Source organism: Aegilops tauschii, chromosome 7 (genome assembly GCF_002575655.3).
Source record: "Aegilops tauschii subsp. strangulata cultivar AL8/78 chromosome 7, Aet v6.0, whole genome shotgun sequence".
Classification (NCBI taxonomy): domain Eukaryota; kingdom Viridiplantae; phylum Streptophyta; class Magnoliopsida; order Poales; family Poaceae; genus Aegilops; species Aegilops tauschii.
Window position 1 is genome coordinate 545,682,161 of NC_053041.3, and position 16,561 is coordinate 545,698,721.

The window sequence follows — 16,561 nt, forward strand, 5'->3', positions numbered from 1 at the left end:
CATGGTATCATAATTTCACCCACATAGCATGTGCAAAAAAGTAGAGAGGGTTACCGCAAAAACTGGATGCACTTCGTGTACAAAATGGACAATCTCTTTCGAAGTATCAGGACCCTAAAGGCCCTTGCGAACCGGCGCTAAAGCCCGGTTCTGCACTAGTGTGGCGGTGTCTCGGAGTTGATGGCATCGTGTGTTTGCCGATCCTTCAGATCGGCTGTGTTAGGGTTCATGGATGGTGTCGGTGAGGTGGCGGCGGCGACTCCATCAGGTGTGTCTCTCCTTCTGCTCTGTCCCCGTTGTTGTGGCGTTGTCTCCACGTCATGGTGGAGCAGGGAGGTTTTATCGTCCAGGAGTACGTGCAGACGGTTGTCTGCGCAAGTGACAGCTGGAAGATGGTGCATCCCGTGCTGGGTTTGTGGTTGGTGGCTGACAGTTCAGGTTTCCTCCTTCGACGTCGTTGTCGTGCAGGGGTGTCAGACCTAGAGTTCGATGGCGTGTCCGGGGACATGTTGCCCCGGTCTGATTCTTTCAACGGCAATGGTTTTGCTTCTGGCAAACTACTTTCGAGGTCCGTAAAGCTGCTGAACAACGATGGAGCCGCGTCGAGCTCGGGTGAAGAGGTGATCTGTTTTCTTTCCCTTTGGTGGCCGCTTCGGTGGTGTCGGAGGAGAGGAATAGGCGCTAGTATTTTGCATAGGATTATCCTATCTTTTCAGTCTTGTAATGTTGGTGCTTACGTGCCTTGTAACCGGATCTTTATTTTATAAATAAGACACGTATTACCATGCAAAAAACAACAACATGGCATCAGATTTGTGAGGGGGCTGGAGCAAACGAATGGTTTGCTACGAGAAAGACCCTCGCACGAACAAACACGTTCGATATAAAAAAGAAAGGATTTGCCATGATGTAGGTAAAATAGGCAGGACTGAAAAATCCATCTTATACACAAAAAACTGCCACCTCTACTAAACATGGCAATATTTTAAAAAGGTTTGTACTGATTAGATGTCAAAAAATAAGATAATTTCAATTCCTAAAAAAAAAATCAAAGGCGACGGGTTTAGAAAAAAAGATAGTTGCATGGAAAAATTTAATTTAAGGAAATGTTCTCTAGAAAGATGGAAAATTTCAAAAATCCACCTAAGAATGACACGTCAGTTTTACCAAATTTATTTGAACATACCGTCGGAAAACTGATAAATGAAGTTTGCCAGGGAAACATTTGTATCTGATGAACACATGGCAATTTTAGCATGCCAAAAATTATTAAAAATAATTCACCATGGCAAAAATATTCAAATAATAAAATTATGAAAAGAATTTTCCATGGAATGTTCCACAAAATTGACATGGTGTGTTCAAGTAATTTACCATTGTGTAAATTTTTTACCATGATTTACCATCACATGACACAAATGTCTTTCAACTTTTCCATGGTAGCAGAATTTAAGTTGCCATGACAAAAATATTTGTTTCCATGGCAACAAAGTTTTTAGTTTTTCAATGATACTGATGCAAAAATTGAAAATTGATATAAAATACAAAGAAAAAGTGGCCATTACGGAATAATAAAATTTCCATCACATTTAAAAATTGATACGCTCTTAATAATAAAATGGCCATATATTATATTTTCTTTGTCATAACATAAAATAAGACACATAAAATTGCCATGATAGAAAATAATAAAAATATCATTATCTACCTAATAAAATTTGCATGCTGCCTAGACATAAAATTTACAAATGGAAAATTTAATAAGTTAGTTATTTGAAAAATATGGCAAATTTGGTAAAAAGAATCTCTAAAACAATCATGTTTTGGAATTTTGTAATTGGCATATGGCAAAGTTAGAGAATTTTTTCTTTGGAAATATGGCAAACTTTATGGATTCATAAAAAAGAATTTAGCATGTTATGAGCAGTACATGTATTGGACGCTACAAGGAAAAAAAATAGTCATGCTTCACATATTTGTTAAAGATGGCATCATATTAAGTTGAATTTAATATATTTTTCTTTTTACACATAATTTTGGATATATTTTTTTTGCATTAGGTTTTGTTGTTTTTAACAACATATTTATTTATTTTAACACAGTTCTCGCATCAACACTTGGGGCATCATCTAGTTTACTAAACATGGATATACACAGATCCTTATCTAGTAGTGGAATCATCATTTCTACTCGCTCTCTCTCAGTTTACAGGGCGTGCGCGTATCCCTAGGTCGTCAATTTGACCAACCTAATACAAGTCATATATTACAAAAAATATACCAATATAAACTTCAGATGTTCTATTTTCAAACGGTATAATTTTTGTGTTATATAGTTTATATTAGAGTGATAAATTGGCAATCTAGGTATACGCGCAGGGCTTGTAAACTGAAACGGAGGGAGTAATAGTTTTAAGGATTATGAAATATATGTGGTCTACTTGTATAGTTCTTCACATTTTTTGTAGTACGCAAACTGATTTTAGTGATTTTTCCTTACATAAAGAAGAACAATAGATTAAGCAAAATAAGAAATAAAAATAGAAAATTATTTCAGTATCAGACTATTAGAGTCAACGCCTCCGTACCTATAGCTACAAAAATGGGTGCATGCTTTCACAAGAAAAGAAATGGATGCTTGAGTAATCAGTTCTATTATTGCAATAGGGGAGAACCTAATTAATTGATGTCAAGAACTAGTTATCTCGTCGTTAGATTACTGAGGATAAAATTCAAGACTGCTAAATTATAAAACTAGATGGTACCTCATGCAGCGTTACATGAATTGGTTGCGGTACAATTCAATTCAGTGAGATTTGTTTGTACGTAACATGAATATTTTGATGAAAAGAAATGAAAAGTGGAATTGAAATACATATTGTTTATTGTATTTATTGCTTGTATATAGTTGAAAAAGATTATTGAATGTAAGTACCATGAATAGAATCAAAGCATTTTGTCATACATGATTGTAGGTGAGACTTTTTCCTAGGCATGGTTACATGCCGAGGTGACATACTTACATTTTCAAGTAACTGGGTTAGTGAAAATAACCTACTTATACTTATGTAGGATTAGAGGATCAGTGACCAGAACAGCCTCAACACGGTGACTGGAAAGTACATCACTAGCTATGCGGCATCGATTGCCAAGCCCAAACAATAGCAACGAGAGCTACAAAGGCAGTGTCCCAAGTATATTGAAAGCAAGGGAACACACACTTTTGGATTGGTCTAATGGCTACAAAGAAATACTTGTTCCACTTTGGATCCGTCGCTATTAAAGACCGATCATAAATTATATTCTGGGAGGATAAGTGGCTAGGCAATGCTACACTCCGAGAACAATACCCGGCTCCATACAATATTGTGCATCATAAGGGTAATACTATCATCACGGTTCTGAAATCCTTCCCGCCAAATGTGACGATCAAAAGAGATTTAATTAGTCATTGACTTGAATCGTGGAACACTTTCTTACTGACATTATCCACGGTACAAATGTCACAAGGAGCCGATGAAAGAGCCTACATGTAAATGGTAAATTCACGGTGTACTCTATGTATAGTGCACTCATCCAGTCAGAGGTGCTAATTGATAATAATAAGAAGATTTGGAAGATGAAGATACCGCTTAAGAATAAAATCTTTGCGTGGTATCTTCGCCGATGAGTCATTCTTACCAAAGATAACCTTAGTAAGAGGAATTGGCACGAAAGTACGCAATGTGTTTTTTGTCATCATGACAAAACAATAAAACACTTATTTTCAAATGCAATTTGGCTCATTCTATATAGTCGATCAGCTAAATAGATTCTGACTTGTACCCTCCACTTAGTGTTGCTGATATATCTGGCAACTGGTTACATGGGAGAGAGTACAAGTTTCAAATTCTTCTTAGGATGGGAGCGCTTGTTGTTATTTGGTCACTTTGGCTATGTAGAAATGATAAGGTTTTTAACGATTACTTCTCTTATGGAGGTTATCTACAGATGTACCGGTACGCAGATGCGGGCCCAGAACAAATTCTGACTGGGGGCACACCTTCTATAAAATTGTTGATTTTGAAGTTTTTCCTTTCAAAATATGCACAAATACAAAGGGAATTGGAAATTTTAAGTGGGGTCTAGGCCCACAATCGGTTGCACTTGGGTCCGCCCCTGCTGGTATGCTCCGTTTATGGTCGTCTTTATACAAGTGGAGAATCGATACCTGTTTATTGAGATGTGTACACGCATGAAGAACACGACGAGGGATACTTTTACTCAATATGGATGGCAGCATGATCTTAGGATTAGCCCTCCCACGTTTTAGGCGTCAAACAGTCTCTTCATGAATACTTGTATTTCGTCTTCTTTACTTTCTGAGACTGGACTTGATTTGGCCGTGTGCATCTTAGTTATGCAAAAGTCCGGGTGTAATACTTAAACCTTTTAAGTAATAACGAAAAAGGTTTCCGCTTCGCTTTATAAATAAAGCACCATAGCCCAACTAATACAAGCTGATGAGACACCCTCTTACAAAGCAGATCAAGGAAAGAAACATGAAAATAGGACGATCCACACCCTAACACAAAGCTACCGAAACTACCAACAAGGATGAAAGCTCGCCTCCAAGGAAAAGCTCCGGACCTTGTTGGACTGATCACGCCAAGCTGCCACCAGGGAGGTGCTACCTCTTGAGCTTGCGTTGGTTTTTCCCTTGAAGAGGAAAGGGTGATGCAGCAAAGTAGCGTAAGTATTTCCCTCCGTTTCGAGAACCAAGGTATCAATCCAGTAGGAGACAACGCGCAAGCCACCGAATACCCGCACAAACAAACACCAACCTTGCACCCAACGCGATAAAGGGGTTGCCAATCCCTTCACGGTTATTTGCAACGTGAGATATGATAGAGATGGATAAACGATAAAGTAATATTTTTGGTATTTTTAGTTTATGGAACGGAAAATAAGATTGCAAAACAAGGAAACGGCGACAGAAATTGGCATGTTGATGGGAAACTAATATGTTGTAAAATAGAACCGGGGGCCATAGGTTTCACTAGAGGCTTCTCTCAAGATAGAAATTATTACGGTGGGTGAACAAATTACTGCCGATCAATTGATAGGAAAGCGCAGAGTTATGACGATATCTATGGCAATGACATGAATATAGGCATCACGTCCGTGTCAAGTAGACCGAAATGATTCTGCATCTACTACTATTACTCCACACATCGACCACTATCCAGCATGCATCTAGAGTATTACGTTCATAAAGAATGGAGTAACGCTTTAAGCAAGATGACATGATGTAGAGGAATTAACTCAAGCAATATGATGAAAACCCCATCTTTTTATCCTCGATGGCAACAATACAATACGTGTCTTGCTGCCCCTACTGTCACTGGGAACGGACACCGCAAGATTGAACCCAAACCTAAGCACTTCTCCCATTGCAAGAAAAACTAATCTAGTTGGCCAAACCAAATCGATAGTTCGAAGAGACTTGCAAAGATATCAAATAATATTCATAGATAAGCTGATCATAAATCCACAATTCATCGGATCTCGGCAAACACACCGCAAAAGAGTAATACATCAAATAGATCTCCAAGAACATCGAGGAGAACTTTGTATTGAGAATCAAAGAGAGAGAAGAAGCCATCTAGCTACTAGCTATGGACCCGTAGGTCTGAGGTAAACTACTCACACTTCATCGGAGAGGCAATGATGTTGATGTAGAAGCTCTCCGTGATCGAATCCCCCTCCGGCAGGATGCTGGAAAAGGCCCCGAGATGGGATCTCACGGGTACAGAAGGTTGGGGCGGTGGAAAAGTGGTTTCGTTGCTCCCCTGGATGTTTTTGGGGTATAATAGTATATATAGGAGGAAGATCTAGGTCAGGAGGTCAACGAGGGGCGCACAAGGTTGGGGGGCGCACCCTACCCCCCTGGGCGCACCCTCCACCCTTGTGGCCGCCTCGTGGCTCTTCTGACTTGCACTCCAAGTCTCCTGGGTGTCTTCTGGTCCAAGAAAAATCATCGCGAAAGTTTTATTCCGTTTGGTATTCCTTTTTTGCGAAACTCTAAAACAAGGAAAAAACAGGAACTGGCATGCATGGAACAATCAAAAATTATATATACGTTGGAGTATCAAGCATCCCAAGCTTAATTCCTGCTCGTCCTCGAGTAGGTAAATGATAAAAACAGAATTTTTGATGTGGAATGCTACCTAACATATTTATCCATGTAATTCTCTTTATTGTGGCATGAATGTTCAGATCCGTAAGATTCAAAATAAAAGTTTAATATTGACATAAAAGTAATAATACTTCAAGCATACTAACAAAATAATTATGTGTAGCGACCAGACCTCAAATGGCCTGTGCTGCTGTGCACCAGTGTCATCCCTGGATGCTGCGGGTCCATCAAGCTGATGTGCGGCAAAACGCACTCTTTCCGCATCTGTGCATCCTGCAGTGGTCAACTCCCTTCCAACTTTGCGGAGCCAATCATCTGCTACAATCGGCTCGGTGCTACTGGAAAACACCAGCGGTTTTAGCCTTAGGAAACGGGCTAAGTGATCAACAGGTGGTGGTGGCGGTGGGTTGTTGTTGTTGTTGTTGCCTTCGTTCTGAACTAACACTTGCATTAGGGCATTCTGATGCTGAATCAACTGGGTGATCTCTGGCGGGAAAACAAATCCGGTGTCGCGTCTCGGAGGCATCTGATAGGTTTAGAAAAGATGAGAGTTAAGAGTAGAATGAGGTCTAGAGAGAAAACACTACCCATATGCTCATGAGACAAATTCAATCAATATCACTCAATTAATCCAAACAAGGCAAAACAATCGATCTAGCTAGCGTTACAAAGTGCTTGAACTATACTACTAAATGGGGGAAAACTACTACGAATATGGTGGTCTACTAGAAATTCTGATCCGTTGAAGACTCCATGATGTCTGCTCCAGCTTCATCAATCCATTCGTCTTCACTTGGTTCCGAGTCGGTGTCGTCGATGATGATGTAGTTATCCGGACAAGTGCATTCGTCGACTTCTGCTTTTGGCACTGGATTTCCCACGAATGATCCAATCTTATTCTCCAGGTCGTCAATCTTCCCTACTAGCGCGTTGATTTCCTCCAAGTAGTCTTCGCGTGTAGTCTTGAGTTCTTCTTGGAGTTCCTTGATCTTCGTGAATGCCTTCTTCAGTTCTTCCTTGTCCGTCCATATCTGATTCTCCTGGCGTCGAATATGTTGGTTCTGTTCCTGGATGAAAGCTGCAATTGATCCATCCTTCTTGGTCTTGATCATCTCCCATTGCGCGTCTCGACGTCCACAAATTTGGTAAATTGTATCCTTAAGCTCCTGGTGATAGACTTCTCCAATGCGTCCCATGGCGATGTGTGCGGCCATGCTCTTCCCTAAACTCCAAGTTGGTGCTTCGAAAACCAATCTCATGGCACTCAACATCCTTCCTGGAATGATAACTTGAATCTTCCAGCTCTCCTCTTCAGGTAAGGTGGCGTTGTAGGTTCTGGTGACGCTTGGTATTCCTATGTTCAAGTACTTGGTGACTTCCTTCAAGTGTCGACCAAACGGCGTGTTTTCATCTGGTTGCATGAACTTGCTCCTTGCATTCGCCATTCCTAAAAGAGTAGAAAGTGGAGAGGGGTCAGAAATGAGAAGAGAGAAGCTTTCTAGGGCTTAGGCTTAGTGGTCGTGTCCTACAATCAGCGTGTGCTCTGATACCAACTTTGTAGCGACCAGACCTCAAATGGCCTGTGCTGCTGTGCACCAGTGTCATCCATGGATCAGTAATGCTGACACGCACAATACAAATGGAGGATTTATAACAGAGTAGCAATCACACACTTATTACAACGAATATCTCCAAAGAGATTAAGTATGATAAGCATGGCTTAAGGCCATCTAATAACGATAACAGCGGAAGACTTGGAAGATAAGTGAGTCCATCAACTCCAGCGGCATCACTGAGTATAAGACCACGACCTAAGGCACCTTACTCGTCGTCTGAAAAGTCTGCAACATGAAACGTTGCAGCCCGAAAACGGCTCAGCACATAGAATATGCTGGTAATGTAACACATAGAGAGCAATGAACAAATAATAATGCTATACTATATGCAAATATGGCTGGTGGAAGGCTCTATGGTTACAGTTTTGCGAAAAGCCAATTTTATCCTACTGCAAAGGAATAAATTTTGTTTAACTATCATGGTGGTTGAAACATTGAGAAGGTACCTCCAACTCAATCCCAAGTAAGTATCATCATTAACCCAACAAAATTAATTATAAGTATCACGGTGATGAGATTCAAATGATAATCCAGGTACTAGATAATCAAGTTGTCCATAACCGGGGACACGGCTAATCATGATCAGTTTGTACACTCTGCAGAGGTTTGTGCACTTTTCCCCACAAGACTCGATCGCCTCCGTTTTATTTCTCGCACTGCATGGTGTTTGAGAAACGGATGACCGAGACACAGTCTTTCAGAAACAATCACTCTCTACTCTGGATGGACCGGTACACCTACTTTCCCCTACATCTGCTAGTCCACCTCTTCAAGAGATCCTGTAACCTACTCAGCTATGCTAGAGCCCATAATAGCTTGTGGCTACACACGGAAGTTTCTAGCATGAATAATCTTATGATCCCTTTGAGCCTGGGTGGCGGTCCTTATACAAACAGACAACACTGGGTTCTCCAGGTGCCTCAATCCACCCAGATGTGAGTTTTAGTTGCCACCTTAAGTAAACCATTATTAACAATCTCACATCTGTCATGAATATCTCTCAAACCCAATCCACGTCTACGAGCATAGCATGGCAATAATAAAAGCAACGTAGAAGTAACTCCCAAGGGTTTGATAAAGTAAAACAGGTAATAGGTACTACCTCAACTACTTCCCAGTTCCCACAATTTAATTAGATCCTAATCATGCAAGTGTTTGAGGAAAACAGATCTAATGCAATAAAACTGGGTATGAACGGGGTATGATCAAAGTGTTACTTGCCTTGCTGATGATCCGCAAAACCTAGCGATTCGAAGTAACAAGCGGCACACTCCGGGTACTCTATCGCAAACAAACAAGCATACAATCAGTACTCATCTAATGCACAGGTAAAACTCGAATGAAAGATCCAACCAGAAAGTTCAACTTAAGAACTCCGGTTTGCAAAAAGAATCAACTCGAAAGAAGCAACGAAAGTCAAACGGCGAAAGAAAGAAACTTCGTTTGCTAATCTGGATCTAGGTCAAATTTTACTGTAGCAAAAACTTGTTTGAGTAGATTAATCGGAAAGAGAATTTCGAGACGAAACTCTAGGCGCTTGAATCACCTGATTCCGATAAACGAGCGAGAAGTTAAACAGATTCGAAAATTCGATCAGAAATCGAATCTGAGAAAATAACGAGAAAATCCGACAAAAAGAAAAACGGGCGAACGGTTAAAGAACGGACGTTCGTTAACAGAGAAAAACCGACGAACGCGTTCGTTAAAACGAACGGTTCGGTGAACGCTCGCAAAATAATAAAACCGAAAAAAACTGATCTAGGGTTTTTTTTAAGACGAAGGGTTTTTTTTTTACAGAAAACCGGCAACGACGGAAAACGGCCGGCGGCAGTACCTCGACGGGCGGCTCCGGCGAGGGGCTCCGGCGGGCGCGGGGCTTGGCGGCGGGGCTCGGGGCTCGGGGAGGGGGTGCGGCGACGAGGGGCAGCGGCTCCGGGGCTCCCGGCGGCGGCGGCGGGCAAGGCAACCGGCGGCGGCGGCGGGCGGGATGCGGGCGGCGGCGGGGCTCCTCCGGCGGCGGCGGTGATGAAAAAGGAGAGGGGGGGCTATATAAAGGGGGGGTTCCGGTGCTTGGGGAAGGGGGCGGCCGGGGCGGCGTGCGGGCGGCGGACTCCGGCGGCGGCTCGGCGTCGTGCGGGAAGAGGAGAGCGCGGGCGGGCCGGCGCTCGGCTGGGCTTCGGCCCGGTCGGGCGTCGCGCAGTTTTTTTTTATAAATAAGTTCCGCAAAAAATATTGCGTAGAAAAATAAATAAAAATCAGAAAAATATGAAATAAATTTTCCCCGTCTTGTTAGAAAATCTAGAATAGGGTGAACATTTTTATAATCAAAAATAAATATTTTGAAAACATGCAATATTTTTAATGCAATAAAAATTGCAAATAAAATCCAAATAAATGCCAATAAATGATTTTAACATTTTTCCTCCAGTATTTCAAATGTTTTGGAGAAGTAGTATTTTCTCCTCTCGTTTATTTTAACAGGAAATATTTTTCCGGGGAGAAAAATAATTAAAACCCCAATCCTCGTTTGAAAAATCAAATTTAAGAATTCGAGAAAATCCCCAACTCTCTCCGAGGGTCCTTGAGTTGCTTAGGATTTATCGAGGATTTGTCAAAATGCAACAAAACATGATATGCAATGATGATCTATGTATAACATTCCAAATTGGAAATTTGGAATGTTACATTATGTCTTCTCAAAATAACATGGCCAAAGAAAGTTTATCCCTATGAAATCATGTAGTCTAGCTATGCTCCATCTTCATCACACAAAACATTCAAATCTTGCACAACCCCGTTGACTAGCCAATCAATTGTTTCATACTTTTGGCTTTCTCAATCCTTTTCAACTTTCACGCAATACATGAGCGTGAGCCATGGACATAGCACTATAGGTGGAATAGACGGTGGTTGTGGAGAAGACAAAAAAAGAAGGAGATAGTCTCACATCAACTAGGCGTATCAACGGGCTATGGAGATGCCCATTAATAGATATCAATGTGAGTGAGTAGGGATTGCCATGCAACGGATACACTAGAGCTATAAGTTTATGAAAGCTCAAAAAGGAAAACTAAGTGGGTGTGCATCCAACTTGCTTGCTCATGAAGACCTAAGGCGTTTGAGGAAGCCCATCGTTGGAATATACAAGCCAACTTCTATAATGAAAAATTTCCCACTAGTATATGAAAGTGATAACATAAGAGACTCTCTATCATGAAGATCACGATGCTACTTTGAAGCACAAGTGTGGCAAAAAGGATAGTAACATTGTCCCTTCTCTCTTTTTCTCTCATTTTTTCTTTTTTTTCTTTTCCCCTTTTTTTGGGCCTTCTTTTTTTTATTTGGCCTTTCTCTCTCTCTTTTTTAATTCCTCACATGGGACAATGCTCTAATAATGAAAATCATCACACACAACTGCAGGATGGTCCAAACGCGACACTACGATCAGAGACCCTGCTACCTCTTGAGCATGCGCTGGTTTTTCCTTGAAGATGAAAGGGTGATGCAGCAAATTAGCGTAAGTATTTCCCTCAGTTTTGAGAACCAAGGTATCAATCCAGTAGGAGGTTACGCACAAGTCGCCTCGTACCTACACAAACAAATAAGAACCTTGCAACCAACACGATAAAGGGGTTGTCAATCCCTTCACGACCACTTGCAAAAGTGAGATCTGATAGAGATAATAAGATAAATATTTTTGGTATTTTTATGATATAGATTGGAAAGTAAAGATTGCAAAATAAAAGACGGAAGGAATAGTAAATTGATAGGAAACTAATATGATGGAGAATAGACCCGGGGGCCATAGGTTTCACTAGTGGCTTCTCTCAAGATAGCATAATTTACGGTGGGTGAACGAATTACTGTCGAGCAATTGATAGAAAAGCGCATCGTTATGAGAATATCTAGGCATGATCATGTATATAGGCATCACGTCCGCGACAAGTAGACCGAAACGATTCTGCATCTACTACTATTACTCCACACATCGACCGCTATCCAGCATGCATCTAGAGTATTATGTTCATAAGAACAGAGTAACGCATTAGGCAAGATGACATGATGTAGAGGGATAAACTCAAGCAATATGATATAAACCCCATCTTTTTATCCTCGATGGCAACAATACAATACGTGCCTTGATGCCCCTGCTGTCACTGGGAAACGACACCGCAAGATTGAACCCAAAGCTAAGCACTTCTCCCATTGCAAGAAAGATCAATCTAGTAGGCCAAACCAAACTGATAATTCGAAGAGACTTGCAAAGATAATTAAATCATGCATAAAATAATTCAGAGAAGATTCAAATATTGTTCATAGATAATCTTGATCATAAACCCACAATTCATCGGATCTCGACAAACACACCGCAAAAAGAATTACATCCAATAGATCTCCAAGAAGATCGAGGAGAACTTTGTATTGAGATCCAAAGAGAGAGAAGAAACCATCTAGCTAATAACTATGGACCCGAAGGTCTGTGGTAAACTACTCACACATCATCGGAGAGGCTATGGTGTTGATGTAGAAGCCCTCCGTGATCGATTCCCCCTCCGTCGGAGCGCCGGAAAAGGCTCCAAGATGGGATCTCAAGGGTACAGAAGGTTGCGGCGGTGGAAATGGGGTTTCGTGGTGCTCTCGGATGTTTTCGGGGTATATGGGTATATATAGGAGGAAGAAGTAGGTCGGTGGAGCTGCGAGGGGCCCACGAGAGTGGGGGGCGCGCCTACCCCCTAGGCGCGCCCTCCTGCCTCGTGGCCTCCTCGCTTCTTTCTTGACGTCCACTCCAAGTCTCCTGGATCACGTTTGTTCCAAAAAGAACTCTCCTGAAGGTTTCATTCCGTTTGGATTCCGTTTGATATTCCTTTGTGTGAAACACTGAAATAGGCAAAAAAACAGCAATTTGCACTGGGCCTTCGGTTAATAGGTTAGTCCCAAAAATAATATAAAAGTGCATAGTAAAGCTCATTAAACATCCAAAACAGATAGTATAATAGCATGGAACAATCAAAAATTATAGATACGTTGGGGACGTATCAAGCATCCCCAAGCTTAATTCCTGCTCGTCCTCGAGTAGGTAAATGATAAAAACAGAACTTTTGATGTGGAATGCTACCTAGCATATTTCTCAATGTATTCTTCTTCATTGTGGCATGAATGTTCAGATCTGAAAGATTCAAGATAAAAGTTTAATATTGACATAAAAATAATAATACTTCAAGCATACTAACAAAGCAATCATGTCTTCTCGAAATAACATGGCCAAAGAAAGTTATCCCTACAAAATCATATAGTCTGGCTATGCTCTATCTTCATCACACAAAGTATTTAATCATGCACAACCCCGATGACAAGCCAAGCAATTGTTTCATACTTTTGATGTTCTCAAACTTTTTCAATCTTCACGCAATACTTGAGCGTGAGCCATGGACATAGCACTAAATGTGGAATAGAATGGTGGTTGTGGAGAAGACAATAAGGAGAAGATAGTCTCACATCAACTAGGCGTATCAACGGGCTATGGAGATGCCCATCAATAGATATCAATGTGAGTGAGTAGGGATTACCATGCAACGGATGTACTAGAGCTATAAGTGTATGAAATCTCAACAAAAGAAACTAAGTGGGTGTGCATCCAACTCGCTTGCTCACGAAGACCTAGGGCATTTTGAGGAAGCCCATCATTGGAATATACAAGCCAAGTTCTATAATGTAAAATTCCCACTAGTATATGAAAGTGATAGCATAGGAGACTCTCTATCATGAAGATCATGGTGCTACTTTGAAGCACAAGTGTGGTAAAAGGATAGTAACATTGTCCCTTCTCTCTTTTTCTCTCATCTCTCTTTTTTTTATATTTTTTTATTTAGGCCTTTTTCTCTTTTTATTGGCCTCTTTTTTCCTTTTTTCGTCTGGAGTCTCATCCCGACTTGTGGGGGAATCATAGTTTCCATCATCCTTTCCTCACATGGGACAATGCTCTAATAATGATGATCATCACACTTCTATTTACTTACAACTCAATACTTAGAACAAAATATGACTCTATGTTAATGCCTCCGGCGGTGTACCAGGATATGCAATGAATCAAGAGTGACATGTATGAAAGAATTATGAAGGTGGATTTGCCACAAATACGATGTCAAGTACATGATCATGCAAAGCAATATGACAATGATGAAACATGTCATAATAAATGGAATGATGGTAAGTTGCATGGCAATATATCTCAGAATGGCTATAAAATGCCATAATAGGTAGGTATGGTGTCTGTTTTGAGGAAGGTATATGGTGGGTGTATGATACCGGCGAAATGTGCACGGTATTAGAGAGGCTAGCAATGGTGGAAGGGTGAGAGTGCGTATAATCCATGGACTCAACATTAGTCATAAAGAACTCACATACTTATTGCAAAAATCTATTAGTTATCAAAATGAAGTACTACGCGCATGCTCCTAGTGGGATGGATTGGTAGGAAAAGACCATCGCTCGTCCCCGACCGCCACTCATAAGGAAGACAATCAATAAATAAATCATGCTCCGACTTCATCACATAACGGTTCACCATACGTGCATGCTACGGGAATTACAAACTTTAGAACAAGTATTTCTCAAATTCACAACTACTCAACTAGCATGACTCTAATATCACCATCTTCATATCTCAAAACAGTTATCAAGTATCAAACTTCTCATAGTATTCGATGCACTTTATATTATAGTTTTTATTATACCCATATTGGATGTTCATCATATTAGGACTAATTTTATAGCCAAAGCAAACTACCATGTTGTTCTAAAAGACTCTCAAAATAATATAAGTGAAGCATGAGAGATCAATTATTTCTATAAAATAAAACCACCACCGTGCTCTAAAAAGATTTAAGTGAAGCACTAGAGCAAAATTATCTAACTCAAAAGATATAAGTGAGCACATAGAGTATTCTAATAAATTCTGATTCATGTGTGTCTCTCCCAAAAAATGTATACAGCAAGGATGATTGTGGTAAACTAAAAATCAAAGACTCAAATCATACAAGACGCTCCAAGCAAAACACATATCATGTGGTGAATAAAAATATAGCCTCAAGTAAAGTTACCGATAGACGAAGACGAAAGAGGGGATGCCTTCCGGGGCATCCCCAAGCTCAGGCTTTTGGTTGTCCTTGAATTTTACCTTGGGGTGCCTTGGGCATCCCCAAGCTTAGGCTCTTGCCACTCCTTATTCCATAATCCATCAAATCTTTACCCAAAACTTGAAAACTTCACAACACAAAACTGAACAGTAAATCTCATGAGCTCCGTTAGTGTAAGAAAACAAACCACCACTTTAAGGTACTGTAATGAACTCATTATTTATTTATATTGGTGTTAAACCTACTTTATTCCAACTTATCTATGGTTCATACCCCCCGATACTAGCCATAGATTCATCAAAATAAGCAAACAACACACGAAAAACAGAATCTGTCAAAAACAGAACAGTCTGTAGTAATCTCGATCAAACGTATACTTATGTAACTCCAAAAATTATGAAATAAATTGGTGGACGTGAGGAATTTATCTATTAATCATACTCAAAAATAATCAACGTAATATCACTCTCCAGTAAAAAATCGCAGCTAATCTCGTGAGCGCTAAAGTTTCTGTTTTTTACAGCAAGATCATAAAGACTTCACCCAAGTCTTCCCAAAGGTTCTACTTGGCACAAACACTAATTTAAAACATGAAAACACATCTTAACAGAATCCAGATCAATTATTTATTACTAAACAGAACCAAAAAGCAAGAAACAAAAATAAAATTGGGTTGCCTCCCAACAAGCGCTATCGTTTAACGCCCCTAGCTAGGCATAAAGGCAAGAAATAGATCTAGGTATTATCATCTTTAGTATGCAATCCATAAGTGGCTCTCATAATAGATTCATAAGGTAATTTAATTTTCTTCCGAGGAAAGTGTTCCATGCCTTTCCTTAACAGAAATTGGAATCTAATATTCCTTCTTTCATATCAATAATTGCACCAATCGTTCTAAGGAAAGGTCTACCAAGAATAATAGGACATGTAGGATTGTAATCTATATCAATAACAATGAAATATAGGGGCACATAATTCCTATTTGCAACAATAAGAACATCATTAATTCTTGCCATAGGTTTCTTAATGGTGGAATCCGGAATATGCAAATTTAAAGAACAATCATCAAATTCACGGAAACTTAACACATCACATAAGGTTTTTGGAATCGTGGAAACACTAGCACCCAAATCACATAAAGCATAGCATTCATGGTCTTTAATCTTAATTTTAATAATAGTTTCACACTCATCGTAAAGTTTTCTAGGTATAGAAACTTCCAATTCAAGTTTTTCTTCATAGGATTGCATTAAGGCATCAATGATATGTTTGGTAAAAGCTTTATTTTGACTATAAGCATGAGCAGAATTTAACACGGATTGCAACAAGGAAATACAATCTATTAAAGAAAAATTATCATAATTAAATTCCTTGAAATCCAAAATAGTGGGTTCACTGCTATGTAAAGTTTTGACCTCTTCAATCCCACTTTTACCAATTTTTGCATGAAGATCTAAAAACTCCGAATATTGGGACACCTTTTAAATAAAGTTGACTCATCTCCAGTCCCATCATTATCAAGATTCATATTGCAAAACAAAGATTTAATTGGAGACACATCAATCACTTTTAGATCTTCATCCTTATTATCATGAAAACTAGAAGAACACGCCTTTACAAAGCAATCTTCCT

The 16,561-nt window shown here is 40.0% G+C and overlaps 1 protein-coding gene across 1 annotated transcript in view; it reads left to right on the forward strand.

Moving 5' to 3' along the window:
• The first annotated feature begins 320 nt into the window (after positions 1–320).
• Positions 321–16,561, forward strand: part of LOC120969052 (uncharacterized) — a 65,517-nt gene continuing 49,276 nt past the window's right edge. The window contains exon 1 of the mRNA XM_073504373.1: positions 321–568. Coding sequence (XP_073360474.1) covers positions 321–568 — 248 coding nt within the window. The remainder of the gene's footprint in view (positions 569–16,561) is intronic.